The 16,188-nt window shown below is 48.8% G+C and overlaps 1 protein-coding gene across 1 annotated transcript in view; it reads right to left on the bottom strand.

The window, feature by feature from the left end:
* Positions 1-16,188, bottom strand: part of PMS1 (PMS1 homolog 1, mismatch repair system component) — a 133,899-nt gene that overhangs the window by 14,211 nt on the left and 103,500 nt on the right. The window contains exon 6 of the mRNA XM_088464547.1: positions 3,508-3,624. Coding sequence (XP_088320673.1) covers positions 3,508-3,624 — 117 coding nt within the window. The remainder of the gene's footprint in view (positions 1-3,507; positions 3,625-16,188) is intronic.

Raw genomic sequence — 16,188 nt, 5'->3', positions numbered from 1 at the left:
CCATCCCATCCGGAGAGGATCAATTTTTCTAGAGGTTCAGAGTGAAACAGGGTACTCTCCACCATGTCGAACAGCGACACCCTGGAACCCAGGAACCACATTGCCGAGTGAATAGACACTCGGCGACTCTGCAGGCAACTGCGTACCTTTGCCTGTAATGCAGAGATCCTTTCCTCAATCACAAAGATCCTCAGATGTTGGGATATGGAGCATCCTCCGTGAAGAATCAGAGAGGGCCATTTCCAGTGTATCAGTCAGCCCTAACGTAGCAACACAGATATTGTCCGTTGCAGATGGCACTGAAGTATCTCTGGAGACCCTGGTAACAACAGGAGGTCTCCCGGATTGGGCAACAAGCGGACCCCTGCATCCGCAGGTGGGCTGCCATAACTGCCATGACCCTGGTAAAACTGAAAATGCTTATCGACCACTGCAAACCTGAGGAAAAACACTGGTGTGCTAAGAAAATAGGGACATTCAGGTAGTCACCCTGCACATATCCAACGACACCACAAAATTCCCAGGATCCATTGAATGATGGAATGCAGGGTCCCCCTCCTGAACCGAGGAACCCTTAAGGATTTGTTGAAGGATTTGAGGTTGAGGATGTCCAGGTAAGACCCATTGAGTTTCTGTACCAGAAAGAGGATGGAGTAATACCTCGTTCCCCTTTGGGGCACTGGAATAGGTACTATAACTCCTGCCTGGAGCATAGAGTGTAACACCCTCAAAAATTACAGGGCCTTGTCTTGAATTGACAGAAGACCTGTAACTAAAAACCGTCTGGGAGGCTTTTACTGGGAGGAGAGGACATACCTTCAAGAAAATACTTCCCTTATCCCAGTGTCCATGGTGGTCAGACACCAGCACTGGGTGAACTGGAGAAGCCGGCCTCCAACTCTGGGGTCCCCCGAGAGGAGGCCCGTCCCATGACGCTGAAGGCTTATAGTCCAACTTGGGAGTAGGACGTCTTGCACTCCAAGCCTTCCTGGCTACTGACTGTCTAGGAAAGCTATATTTTAGACTTACCCTGGCCTCACAGGGCCGAAAAAACGAAGCCCCAGACCCCGATGGGACTGTAGCCGATGGCAGACACGCAGACGTAGCTGCTGCCTGCGGGGCCACAATTGTGTCCAGATGAGGGCCAAACAGGACCTGACCCGTAAAAGGCAAAGCATTCCAAATGGAATCTGCGTCCGCTTTCCAAGAGCGCAACCACAGGGAGCGGTGAGCCGCTACTGCTGCCGAGGAGATTCTGGAAAGGAGTAGGCTATATGTAAGACCGTCTCATTATGAACGTGGCTAAGTCTCTGAGAATTTGCCACTATCCACCTGCTCCGCTGGAGAGTCAGTGTGCAGAGAACCAGTTACCTACCCAGCGCTCCATGGCTCTGGCCCCCCAGCACACGCCCATAGCCGGCCTGGAAGCCCCTCCAGCAAGGGAATATTTGGATTTTAGATATATTTGCACCTTGCAATGTGTAACCTCCTTTAAGGAGGACCTGGAGGGCATGGGCAACGTAGCACTCCTCACTAGGCGTGTAACATGAGAATCTACCCGTAAAGGTAACTCCCATTCGGAAAAATAATTATCTGCAAAGGGGTATGCAAAAGGTCAACCGTTTTTGAGGCTGGAAACGCTTACCCGGATTTTCCACGCCTCCTCTAAATGATCCACCTGACCAGATAGAGGAATTACAGTGGCAACACCCTTATCCTTAAAGAAGGCATATTTGGATTTAGCCACGGGGGATATGTAATAACCAAAGCCGCACGGCCTGCCCGTATAAGGCCAGGTATATAGACTTTAGACCCAGACTACGCCTCCTTTGCACTAAGGGGCTCATGTCTGAAAAAGTCAATAATGTCACAGTCATCAGACGTCATGTCCTTACCCGTCTGAGACCCGAAAGGCCATTTAGAAGGCCGAAATGGTGACTCCCCCTGTAAAACGTCCATCAGGCGCTATACCATTTGGACAATAAATTCACCCACACAGGCTCCTGCGAGACCTGGGGGGCGAAAAACAGGATACACTGGGGTACCATCAACTGCCCAGGGACCCCTGCATGTGATGAGACCACCACTCGCTGCGATAACCCCTATGGGGACACACAGGGGGCGTTGCCCACAAGGGCTGTAAGCATCTTAGCCAGCCGAGGGCGGTCCCCTTTTTGTGCAGGCACAGTGACAGAAATGGGGCGTGATATATAATACAACATGCCCTCCATAAACCCTCAGCGTCTACATATTCCTCCGCTAACTGTACATGATATCAGTACATTATAGCTGGAAGAGGATATCCTCGTTCACTTTCCGACATGAGGAGTGTGAACGGAGCGTATGTGACCTCCCACGTTTACTGTGAGGTAATAAACACCCTGCAACACCGCACCGCAAGGGCTGTAGCAGAAGAATAACAGGGATAGGAAAATGGCTGACAGTCAGAAATGAAAGTACAGGCAAACAGCGCTAGCATTTAAGTCACGTACAATGCAAAGATAACATCCTGCATTACAAGCACTGCGATCAACTACACAGACCAGAGCCTGGTAGGAAGCAGTGCTGCATACACTGACCTTAATTGAAGGAGAGGTATGCGGGGGACCCGGACCGCAATGGCACCTGTATCAGCTTCCAGCAGCGTTTGTCATTCCCAGCACATGTAGTGAGAAAATGGGCACCGAGGAGCAGAGAGGAGGCAGGGCCCGGGGGAGGAGCGCTGACACAGCCCGCTCAGACCGCTGTGGAATGGCACTGTGCAGCGGGGGAGACACCGGCTGTGAGACAGGGAAGGCGTTCTCCCCTGGCATGCAATTAACCCCTGGGACGCCACGCTGTACTGCACATGCTGCGGTCCACTGTCCCTGGTGGTCTAGTGGAAGGCGTAGGATCAGTACCTGGCCCCCGCGTAGCCGGTCCCCAGGGAGCCCCCTGCCTGGGGACCAAAAAGGACTGTGTTACCGGCGGGTGCCCACCGCGGGACCCCGCCGCTTACCTTGTTCCCCGTGCATCCGGCCACAGTCCAGGTAGCCGGGGTCACCGCTAGCTGTGACCCCAGCTACCTACCAGCATCCCCGGATCGGCACCGGCGTTCTGGTACCGGCGGGGTGTAGGAGTGACAGCATGGACGTCAATACTGACTGTCCTATGCTGGAGCACTCTAGTTCTGCAGCCACAGCTGCGAAGAAATCTTCAGGGGCCTTGAAAAGACCCCCCTCTGTACGGTGCGACTGGTCCGGCCAGGCACCGACGAAAACTGAGTGGCCTGAGGCTCGGGGGCGGGGTATAGGAGAGGGACCCCAGTGCATCCTGGGAGGCTGAAAATGTAACTCTGTGGTGCCTGGATGTCTGTCGCCATCGCCTATACCCCAAGGTATCCTGTGGATACCCTATGGACCCTGAAGTAGAAATATATACACACAAACATACACGCACACACATTATATATATATATATATATGTATAATAATTTTAGAGACAAATATCTATAGGGGAATAATGTACCTCTGGATCATCACAATGGTGCTGAAAGGGAACCATATTGTTTGCGACGGCGATTCCCAAGATAGACATAAAGGCCATTTTGTGATCGGAAACTTTGGATTTTTGCCAGATTACTGCCTACAACAAAAAGCAAATTGTTCTGAGTTATTTATTTTAGATATTGGTTACACTACAGATGAAAAAAGAGAACTGCGCTAATACACTAAAACTGGTCTTAGCATGGCAGTAATTACTTTAATCAGGACACGTGTGTATATATATATATATATATATATATATATATATATACACACACACACACACAGATTCAAAACAACAAACAATATAAAAGATATTATTTACATGGCGCCACAAGGGTTCCGCAGCGCCTCACAAAGTAAATAAACAGTGACTTACAGTACAAAACAATGCAGGAATAGGACATAGGCCCTCATTCAGAGCCGGACGCTCTGAGCAGAGCGCTCGCTCTGAATGAGGGCCGTCCTCCATAAAAATGGAGCGTCCTCCTGGACGCTCGTATAGCTGTGGGTCACCACCCACAGCACATACGAGCGTGCAGGATGATGGTCGCGATGGTCTTGACCATCGCGACCATCGCCAGTGCGACCAGAAGCCTGTGGTCGGGTTTTTCGACCACAAGCCCTGGAGTGATTTTGGCTCTATCAGAGACAAAATCACTCCCACTGACATCACTAGTGATGTCAGTGGGCCGGCTTCTGACGGGAGGCGTTCCCGTGGGAACGCCTCCGTCTGGCAGGCACGCCCCCGGCACGCCCACCAAAGGGGGCGTGCTGTCAATCAACATCGACAGCACGCCCCCTTTGATCAGACACAATGAGCGAAGGAAAGTCCTTCACTCGTCGCGTCTGACGCATGCGCACGACGGAGCTCCCTCCGTCGTGCGCATGCGCAGTGCACACCATCGACCCACTTGCGAGGGGACAGCCGCTTGCGAGTGGGTCTGAATGAGGGCCCATAGTTTCTAAACATTACTTCAATAGCGATCATACACTCAGAATAAGCCGCAGGGCGTCAGCTACCAAGGGCTCAATCCAATTAGGTGCAAATTGCTAGGAGACATTTTCTCTTCGAATTCACACAGCGAATTCATTTTGCAATCCAATTAGCAGCTCGCACTGATCAGACTGAATTCTCATCTTTCCATTAGCACCTCCCTGAGGGTGAGAGATGGAAAGGAAAAACTTTATTTTAAGGTTAAAATGTCAGGACACTGTACTGAACCCCTTGGACACCCCCCACCCCCTAATTAGGCAATTGGAAGTTTCCAATTAGCTTAATGCTTAATTAGTCCAATAATTACATGTCATTTTTGGGGGTAAAAAAAAAAATAATTGATCTCAAATTACCCCAAAATCAACTTTTTCGTTAGTGTAGGCACCCCAAATTTAATTACAATAGTTTTTTTAATTGAAAAATAATTGTTTTTTTTATTATTTTTTTTCAATTTGTCTAGGTGCCCTCAAAGTATACCAAAATCACCTTTTTCCCCTACTTTTTTTTTTTTTTTTTTTTGCATTTCTTGTTTGTTTAGTTTGAGATTAAACAAAAAAGTGTTTTAATAATTTTCTTGCATTTTCAAAAAAATTAAATAAAAAAATCCCCCACAAATCTGCCATTTGACACCATTTAAAAACCTACAGTAACTTCCTAATGCCCACAAACAGCTGTCTATACGGTCCTGCTAACAAAATTATGCATTTTGGGGAGGTCAGGATGGTCTCCCGACTTTTTCACGCACTTCTCTCAAATCTCATTGGTCATTCAATTCGCACCCCTCCACTGCGAGTAGTGTGAATAGGCATTTTTAATTGGATTGGAAAATTTTCGCTACTCGAAATTCGCACCTAATTGGATTGACCCCCAAGTGTTATGGTGCGTACACACTGGGCGATTAAAGTGGACGACTGAACGATAATGATATTGTTATCGTTCAGTCGTCCACTTTATCGTCCATTTTTAACACAAAAACGATGAACGATAACGACGACACGCGTTCCTGCGGGTCGTTCGTCATCATCGTTAACATGCAGGCCAACCTGACGATGGTCGTCAGGTTGCTGCATTTTATGGAATGGGGAGAGAGAGCCCGGTGCTGAACGCTATCGTTAATGATATCGTTCAGCGGGTGTGCTCAATGTCATGACCGACATTGAGCACAGCCTGCCGGGGACAACACTACACGATATCGCTCAGGCAGCATATCTTCTAGTGTGTACGCACCTTTAGGTGCCCTTGTGGGGAGTTTGGAGTAGATGATCATTGGAGTGAGGGAAGCAGAAGCACATGAGGGAAGAGGGCCCTGCTCGTGAGAGCTTACATTCTAAAGGGGAGGGGCAGACAGACAGGCGTGACACAGATGGAGTAGGCAGGGAGGAAGGAGCATGGAGCAGCAGGTTAGGATGAGAGCTGGAAGGCTGTGATGAGTTTTGAGAGCCAGTTTGAAGATTTGTAGAGAGGTGGAGAGAGTTCCAGAGGTGGGGAGCAGCACGGGCAAAGTCTTGGAGGTGGGTGTGGGAGGAAGTAATCAGTTGGCAAGAGAGGCGGCGTGCATTTGTTGTGAGAACCGTGGGCGGGCGTGACTGTAAAGTGAGATGAGATCAGAGATATATAGATACATGTAAATATTATATCACATACAGCAGATCATACAATAATTATCAGTTGTATGCACGTCATAAACCATAGAAATCAATAGGCTGCGCCACACACCGTTTATATAGAGGATTATAGTATAATACCCAGCTTGTGGGTTCAAATGATGATTACTAGAGTCCTACAGTGATATTGTGGTAATAGTTTTTCCATACAGACACACACACTGGGGAGTCCCATTTACCAGTGGATCGCTGGAACATGGAGTGGGGTAGTGCCACTTGGTAAGTAATAGGAATGCACAAATCAATGCAGGAGATACTCCTATAGTAACTGCTCCTTTGCAGTGTGAGGCATCTGTGGTTCCTTGCTCACTCAGAACCTCATTCAGAGGCGCTCGCAAAACACGAGCGCTCGCACTGAATGAGGGCGGCCGCTTTTTTATTTTAAACCGGTCTCCTGGCCGTTCGCTAAGCTGTGGGTGACCATCGGGCTTGCGACGAGACCCTTGTGGTAGAGTCTCATCTGCCGCAAGCCCCAGCGAGCTTCCTGCTCAAATAGAGAAGGAAGCTCACTACTGACATCACGAGTGATGTCAGTAGGGGCCGCCCCCAAACAGCAGGCGTTCCTTCAGGAACGCCTCCGTTCGTCCAGCCAACCCCCCCCACCCCGCCTACAAAACGGGGCGAGCTCTCGCTCAACATCGACAGCCGCCCCGTTTGTAGCGAGCCCTGGGGCGAGTGAATTTCTCCCTCGCTACGGGGCACACGCTGCGCATGCACAGTGCCCCACCATCGACCCGCTTGCGAGCGGGTCTGAATTACCACAGCGGCTGCTGCTGTGCAAAGCTTTGGAAGTGTCAGTGTAACGCTGGGTGCACACTGGCAGAAATATTGGCCGATCAATTGACCAGCCAATATATTGTGTGCCCATTGGCCAGTGTGTACCAGTGATAGGTCTGTGACATCATTCACATAATTCGTCGGCTGTGCTGCACATATATCTGTCCGGGTAGGCTATGAAATCCCGGCTGTTGGGATGACGCTGGTCAGATTATCGACATCGGCATCCCGAGAGCCAGAATCTCGACACCCATAGGGAAGATAGGGAAGTATTTTTATAACCCTTCCCCTAAACCTCCCTCCCCGGTGCCTAACCCCAACCCCCCCCCCCCCCCCCTTAGTGCCTAAACCTAACCTCACCCTCCCCGGTGCCTAAACCCAACCTCTCCCCCCTAGTGCCTAAACCTAACCTCACCCTCCCCGATGCCTAAACTCAACCCCTCCCCCCTAGTGCCTAAACCCAACCTCTCCCCCCTAGTGCCTAAACCTAACCTCACCCTCCCCGGTGCCTAAACCCAACCTCTCCCCCCTAGTGCCTAAACCTAACCTCACCCTCCCCGGTGCCTAAACCTAACCTCACCCTCCCCGGTGCCTAAACCCAACCTCTCCCCCCTAGTGCCTAAACCTAACCTCACCCTCCCCGGTGCCTAAACCTAACCTCATCCTCCCCGGTGCCTAAACCCAACCTCTCCCCCCTAGTGCCTAAACCTAACCTCATCCTCCCCGATGCCTAAACCCAACCTCTCCCCCCTAGTGCCTAAACCTAACCTCACCCTCCCCGGTGCCTAAACCTAACCCTAACCCCCCCCCTAGTGCCTAAACCTAACCTCCCCCTCCCAGGCCCTAAACCTAACCTCCCCCCCCCCAATGCCTAAACTTAACCCTATCACATTTGGCCCATAGTGTTGCGTAATTATCTAGATAACACGGTTCAAGTAGGACAAAGGTATAAAACTAGTAAGGTGGGTTAGATCATAGTGGTATCCCAGTGATAACATTATTCACAGTGATAGAAACTAGGATCTATATTACACAGAGCTGGAAATTCTAATTTCAAAATATAATATAGGTTGCCGTATTCTACCAGGGGAAGCGAGCTGCACAAAATAGTTTGTCAATATATCTCACGTATGTATATTATTAATCCTCCCCTATTTCTAGAGAAGTACAGGAAGGAATACAATGTTCCTGGAGTGAAACCGGTATCGCTTTACTGTATCTGAGTTCGCAAATGTGTGTATTTGATAAATGACAGATTTAGGCTGGGTACACATCAGGCGATATATTGGATGATATGTTGTTTTCAAGCAAATTGGAACGGACATATCGTGCACATGGCATAGTGTGTACGCTAAGTCCCGCATTCGTGTGCGTCGTCAGTGGGGATTCTTGACTGCTGCGGTACACCTATCAGACCACAATGTAGGTGTCCTAAGGCGAGCTCAGGGAGGACAGAAACCTCCCGTGGAGCATAAGGGCAAAGACGGACCGATCACGCTGACGACGGCATGTAGGTGATTGCGGGACGGAAGGGTAAATTGCGCGGTCGTACACCAGATCGTGCAGTATATACGGAAGGATATATCGGGCGTCGGGTCAGTTGGGATACACGTTTATCTCTTGCCAAAATTGCAGAGTGCTAGCAGAATGCATATTAGGTTTATGTCAATGTCCAGTATTTTGTATACGTTTATAGAATTTGTCTTAAAGAAACATTCTTTAATTTTATAGTAATATTCTGTGATCTAATAGGTTTATATGTTCCTTACTACCTTGTTTTGGTAGTAGAAACACCATAAATATTTCAGCTTGTTTTTCATTAGTGATGCAGTAACTGAGACTGCATTTAATTTCCCGTGAACTTAGGGGGTCATTCAGACCCGCTCGCGAGCGCAGGACGCTCACAAGCGGGTAGACGTTGACCTACTGCACATGCGCACGACGGAGGGAGCTCCGTCGTGTGCATGCACGAGACACGGCGAGCGACGGGCTCTCCGTCGCTCCGGGTCTCGCACCAAAGGGGGCGTGCTGTCGATGTTGAGTGACAGCACGCCCCCTTTGGTGGGCGTGCCGGGGGTGTGGCTGCCAGACTGAGGCGTTCCCATGGGAACGCCTACCGTCTGAAGCCGGCCTCACTGACATCACTAGTGATGTCAGTGGGAGTGATTTTGGCTCTGATAGAGCCAAAATCACTCCAGGGCTTGCAGCAGCGAGACCCTACCGCAGGGTCTCCGTCGCAAGCCTGATGGTCGTGATGGTCTTGACCATCGCGACCATCATCATGGACGCTCGCGAGCGGCCAGGAGACCACTCTAAAAGGAGGAGGGACGGCCCTGATTCAGAGCGAGCGCTCTGGTCAGAGCGTTCGGCTCTGAATCAGGCCCTTAATGTATATGTAATTCTCCCTTCATTTATAACAGTCATCTTGCTGCCCCATTCCAGTGCTCAACTGGGGTCAGTTAAAACATATATTCCATTCTTGTGCATGCTAGCCTGGTTGTACGTCTACTGTGTCTGGGGGAAGACCCCTTGCCTCTCTGCTGAGGTGTGGTCTGAGCTTGTAATTGCTATAGAACAAATAAGCCAGAAGGGTGATCGATCAGAGAGGTAACTCCAACTTGTACCCGTTCCTCACCTTCATTGGGGTACCACAAACGTTCTGTTTGAGATTCCACTTGCAAAATAATATATATAAGTATATAATACCTTATATACACACTTGGTGGCCCAGTGATGGGCTAGTTAGACTTTAAGGGTATTATACGATGAACTTACACATTCGAATGTAAGCTCTAACGACCAGGACACTCTACCCTATTGTGCTCCTCCTTACTCTCCACTAGGGCACCTAACACCTGGCTGCTTATTTGAGTGTTGTGATCACTAATGCAGCAATGTATATAAACCTTGTCCTTGTCCTACATTGTACTGTACAGTAAGTCACTGGTTCATTGCAGAACACTTGTAGGAGCCATATAAATAAAGGATAATGATAATTACTTTTCTGGAATAATATCTCAAAAATAACAAAGGGAAATTGAACCAGGTCACTGGGTTTGACTAGTAACATGATTCAATCCAAATATTGTGGGAAGACTAGCCATTTAGAAACTACAAAACGAATGGGAATATTTGTGAAAACTCTCCCCAACTTCCTGCCATCTCTTGCTCTCCCTCTGTCCATCTCTCTCACCCCCTCTTCCTTCTTCTATCTCTCCCTCTGTCCATCTCTCTCCCAACCCCAATTCCTTCCTTCTATCTCTCCATCTGTCCATCTCTCTCACCCCTCTTCCTTTTTCTATCTCTCCCTCTGTCCATCTCTCTCACCCCCTCTTCCTTCCTTCTATCTCTCCCTCTGTCCAGCTCTCTCTCACCCCCTCTTCCTGCCATCTCTCACCCCCTCTTCCTTCCTTCTCTCTCTCCCCATATTCCGTTCTTCTCTCTCCATCTGTCCATCTCTCACCCCCTCTTCCTTCTTGCTCTCTCTCCCTCTGTCCATCTCTCTCACCCCCCCTTCTCCCTTCCTTCTCTCTGTCCATCTCTCTCACCCCCTCTTCCTTCCTTCTCTCTGTCCATCTCTCTCTCACCCCCTCTTCCTTCCTTCTCTCTCCATCTGTCCATCTCTCTCACCCCTTCTTCCTTCCTGCTCTCTCTCCCTCTGTCCATCTCTCTCTCCCCCTCTTCCTTCCTTCTCTCTCTCCCTCTGTCCATCTCTCTCACCCCCTATTCCTTCCTTCTCTCTGTCCATCTCTCTCTCACCCGCTCTTCCTTCCTTCTCTCTCTCCCTCTGTCCATCTCTCAGCCCGTTCCTTCCTTCTCTCTGTCCATCTCTCTCACCCCTCTTCCTTCCTTTTCTCTGTCCATCTCCCTCTCACCCGCTCTTCCTTCCTTCTCTCTCTCCCTCTGTCCATCTCTCACCCCCTCTTCCTTCCTTCTCTCTGTCCATCTCTCACCCCCTCTTCCTTCTCTCTCCATCTGTCCATCTCTCTCACCCCCTCTTCCTTCCTTCTCTCTCTCCCTCTGTCCATCTCTCTCACCCCCTCTTCCTTCCTTCTCTCTCCCTCTGTCCATCTCTCTTTCTCATCCCCTCTTCCTTCCTTCTCTCTGTCCATCTCTCTCACCCCCTCTTCCTTCCTTCGCTCTCCCTCTGTCCATCTCTCTCTCACCCCCTCTTCCTTCCTTCTCTCTCACCCCCTCTTCCTTCCTGCTCTCTCACCCCCTTTTCCTTCCTTCTCTCCCTCTGTCCATCTCTCTCTCACCCCCTCTCCCTTCCTTCTCTGTCCATCTCTCACCCCCTCTTCCTTCCTTCTCTCTCTCCCTCTGTCCATCTCTCTCACCCCCTTTTCCTTCCTTCTCTGTCCATCTCTCTCTCACCCCCTCTTCCTTCCTTCTCTGTCCATCTCTCTCTCACCCCCTCTTCCTTCCTTCTCTGTCCACCTCTCTCACCCCCTCTTCCTTCCTTCTCCCTCTGTCCATCTCTCTTTCTCATCCCCTCTTCCTTCCTTCTCTCTGTCCATCTCTCTCACCCCCTCTTCCTTCCTTCTCTCTCTCCCTCTGTCCATCTCTCTCACCCCCTCTTCCTTCCTTCTCTCTCCCTCTGTCCATCTCTCTTTCTCATCCCCTCTTCCTTCCTTCTCTCTGTCCATCTCTCTCACCCCCTCTTCCTTCCTTCTCTCTCTCCCTCTGTCCATCTCTCTCACCCCCTCTTCCTTCCTTCTCTCTCTGTCCATCTCTCTCTCACCCTCTCTTCCTTCCTGCTCTCTCTCCCTCTGTCCATCTCTCTCTCACCCCCTCTTCCTTCCTTCTCTCTCTCCCTCTGTCCATCTCTCTTTCTCATCCCCTCTTCCTTCCTTCTCTCTGTCCATCTCTCTCACCCCCTCTTCCTTCCTTCGCTCTCCCTCTGTCCATCTCTCTCACCCCCTCTTCCTTCCTGCTCTCTCACCCCCTTTTCCTTCCTTCTCTCCCTCTGTCCATCTCTCTCTCACCCCCTCTCCCTTCCTTCTCTGTCCATCTCTCACCCCCTCTTCCTTCCTTCTCTCTCTCCCTCTGTCCATCTCTCTCACCCCCTTTTCCTTCCTTCTCTGTCCATCTCTCTCACCCCCTCTTCCTTCCTTCTCTGTCCATCTCTCTCTCACCCCCTCTTCCTTCCTTCTCTGTCCACCTCTCTCACCCCCTCTTCCTTCCTTCTCTCTCTCTGTCCATCTCTCTCTCTCACCCCCTCTTCCTTCCTTCTCTCTCTCCCTCTGTCCATCTCTCTCTCTCACCCCCTCTTCCTTCCTTCTATCTGTCCCTCACCCCCTCTTCCTTCCTTCTCTCTCTCCCTCTGTCCATCTCTCACCCCCTCTTCCTTCCTTTTCTCTGTCCATCTCTCTCACCGCCTCTTCCTTCCTTCTCTCTCCCTCTGTCCAGCTCTCTCCCTCTCATCTCTCTCTCTTCCCAGTTTAGAACCTTCTTCCGTCTCCTCAGGCAGGGTTGGAGTGTCCTGGTTCACTGGGGATGAGCAGTGGCTTTGTCCAGGCGTTAGGAAGCCACTGAAAGCTGTTGTGAGAAAAGGGCTCTCTCTGTGCAATTGCTATGTGGACGCTTATGTCTGTTATATAAAGGCACAACACAGAAGCAATAAAATGAGGAATGATTATAAGGGGTAAATTTACTAAAGCGAGAGTTTTTAGAAGTGAGTTTTAGAAGAGATGTTGCCCATAGCAACCAATCAGATTCAAGCTATTATCTTCTAGAAGGTGCTAGTTAAATGTCTGATTGGTTGCTATGGGCAACATCTCTTCTGAAACTCACTTCTAAAAACTCTCACTTTAGTAAATTTACCCCTAAGTCCTCCTTTCAGGCTTCACACATGTGGTCAGCATTGCTGTCTCAAAGCACTGGTGCCAGCGTTTAAGTTGCATCCAGGACGCTATTGGTGTGGAGTTTATATGTTCTCCTTTCCTTCGCATACAAAGGTTTCCTCACATACCATGGATACAGCATACCAATAGAGAGAAAACACTGCAAAAAATGGACATTATAACTATGTTTCTTGAGAAAGACTGGTATGAAAATACATCCGATCTCAGAACACACCAGTGATACAATAATCTGTGAAAGTTCATGGACCAGTCAGGCTTTATGTAACAATGTACATATGTGATCTTGTCAAATAATCTACAGTACAGTAAATAAAAGGGAAATCAATTTAAAAGATGAATTCATCAAAGGATTTGTCTTTTCCTTGACTTGAGGGGGCTTCATTACACTGGATAAGGGCATGGTGCAATACTCAAACACCCTGGTCCCACCAGCACGGCAAGGGTCACTGGAGAAATATTCACACATGCACATAACCAGCTGACTAGGTTCCTACAAGGGCCAACTCGATCTACTGCTTGTAAAGTATTTACCAGAAAGGACATCTGAAAATACAAGCTCATAAACACTCGTATCTGTTGGGTTTTAGCAGTTCTCATGCTAGAGTCTAGATTTCAGCTAGAGATGCCCACTAGCTGGGATTTCTCTGCCCTGACAACACTAATTGAGGGGAAACCTTAATGCAGGTCTCTTATTTTCTATCCAAGCGCTACTTTCTCAGACTGGCACGCCTTCACGAACGCTACTGTTGTATCACATGCGGCGTAAATGACTATAAATAAAAGGTAATTAACACACATAAAGCTTAACGGACAAATATAAATATAAGCAATTTGCAATGAGACAAACACTGGCGGTCTCCATAATGTGCGGTAGTGTGCCGCCCACATATATAAACACATCAGTAGATAAATTAGCACAAAGTGGTTAAATATTTGTGCATTTGAAGATCATTTTATACAGTGTTAAAGTGGTTCTACCGCAGCTCTGTTTACACGTTAAATCCGGTACTGACAGGCAAAGCTGCTCGCCCATCTGTACGACAGCCCTAATGGGATGTAATGCACGTCAGTAAGTCACTTATTATATAGTAAGTTTCTTATATGGCGCACACATATTAACCAGCGCTTAACAGAGAATACTTTGCCATGGACTTCGGGGCCTGATTCATACGCGCTCGCAAGCGGGTCGATGGTGGCCCAGTGCGAATGCGCACGACAGAGCGGGCTCCGTTGTGAGCATGCGCGAGACTAGGATAGCGACAAGCAAACCGTCACTCCGGGGTCTCGTACCAAAGGGGGCGTGCTGTCGATGTTGAGTGACAGCACGCCCCCTTTAGTGGGCGTGCCGGGGGCATGGCTGCCCAGACGGAGGCGTTCCCATGGGAACGCCTATCGTCTGGGGCCGGCCCCACTAACATCACAAGTGATGTCAGTGGGAGTGCTTTCGGCTCTGTTTGAGCCGAAAGCACTCCAGGGCTTGCGGCAACGAGACCCTACCACAAGGGTCTCGTCGCAAGCCCGATGGATGACCTATTGCTTTGGGGACAGAGGAAATACCTACCTGGTTGCCTGCCGATACATTCACGCAGATTTCTGGTCCCGGAAGTGTGAGCTTCAGTCACGCGAGTATAGGTGTATTTTCAATGCACCCACTCCTTACGGTATGCCTTGATTATCTTATTGTTATTGGTGAAGTTTTTATTATATTGCATTACATACACATATAAATGTATCATATGTATGAGAATTTTGAATATATTGTGCGGAATTAAAACTTTATTGCACTATTTTTGAGTCCCTTTTCTTCTCTCTTCTATGTCATCATATGGATGCGGAACTTTGAGAGATTAAGAAGTGTCCAGTACGTTGAACTATGATTGGAACCTTGCAATCCTTGTTTCTGAAAATCGGTTTGAAGATAAAAGAGTTTATATACCCTGTCTGGTGAACTTTGTTTTATTGCATTCTTGTGTATTGGTGTATGTGATACCTAGCAAATATTTTGTTTCTCTTACTTATGTGGTAGCGCTTAGTGATATACCCTTGTTGTTATATCTATGTAGAGGTTCTCTAGGGACTCCGGACCTCATTCAGAGTCGGTCGTTGCGGCCGCAGGGTCATAAGGTAAAAGGGGCCGGATATGCAAATGAAGCGCTCGCAAGTTGCGTCGTTAAGATGGGATCGTTAGCTGGACGAGCGAGGGGAGGATGCGGCCATAAGACTAAAAAACGCCCCTTCTCGTTCCCATTACATGTCATCTCCGGGCATATAAGGATTAATCGAGACCATCGGAGCTGGTCGTAGACCTTAAGGTTGACCATACCCTCTCTTAAGCACTACGATCAAGTCAGTATAAAAACCTCCCATGTCACATGTGCCATGACACTAACTTAGTTAATTATGCACTCCCATAAAACGCCGTTTGCATAGTCAGGCACGCCTGCGTTCGGATCTCCACTCCCCCGTTCACAAGCACCTTCCCCTGTTACCACCCACAAACGCCTCATCCTGTCACTCAAACTAACGACCTGGCCAAGTTGAAGGAGAGAGCAATTTCTGATCGTAATAGCTAGTTTGCGCACGCGCATTGCGAATTTTACGCATGCGCAGTTTAGCGAACATCGGTGGCATACGACCGTCTCTCAATGAGGTCCTCCATTCTATCACTACATAGCAGCAACCGAGTGAAACGCAGGTCCCTAATAAATTTCTGTATAGACCTCTGCAACAAATCTTGTTCAGATGCAGAACTCCATTCAATCCGTGGTTACCCGAGTATAAACAGAACAAACTCCTCCTTCCCTACTTTGTGTCTGAGTGATGTGCTAGGCAGTCTTTGAAAACCTGGGGAATACGGGGCAGCCGTGGAGTTCTTCACAAAAGTGACATGATCAGGGAAAGATAATGTCCTTATTTCACTTTCAGACTCCTTAGTAGTCCTGACATACGGGAGAGTGTTCATTCTAGCACCCGTCTGTCACAACCTGTGCAGTTCCTCTTTCCTACCTGGGGTGTTGCTCTCTGCTCTGGTGCTTCTAGCACACACTGCTAATGCAACCAACTGCTGATATACAGACCAGGGTGTGCTAGAAGCACCAGAGCAGAGAGAGACACCCCAGGTAGGAAAGAGGAACAGCACGGGTTGTGACAGGTGCAGGGTGGTAGAATAAAGACTACAGGCTGGACGCAAAAAAAAACAAATTCGGGAGGGTTTCATTTAAAAAAAAAAAAAAACAATCAGTTCATGTTCAAAAATATGTATTTAGTGATCAACTGCTTGAAGAATCAGGTTTCCAAACTGGAAGCAGTGCTATCATTTCTGCTGATTTTCATTTTATCTTCTTTAGGGATGTTAAGAGGAT

This window comes from Taudactylus pleione, unplaced genomic scaffold (genome assembly GCF_031769625.1).
Source record: "Taudactylus pleione unplaced genomic scaffold, aTauple2 ptg001683l, whole genome shotgun sequence".
In the NCBI taxonomy this organism is placed as follows: domain Eukaryota; kingdom Metazoa; phylum Chordata; class Amphibia; order Anura; family Myobatrachidae; genus Taudactylus; species Taudactylus pleione.
Note: the sequence above shows the minus strand (reverse complement) of the source record. Positions and strands in the feature narration are given on the sequence as shown.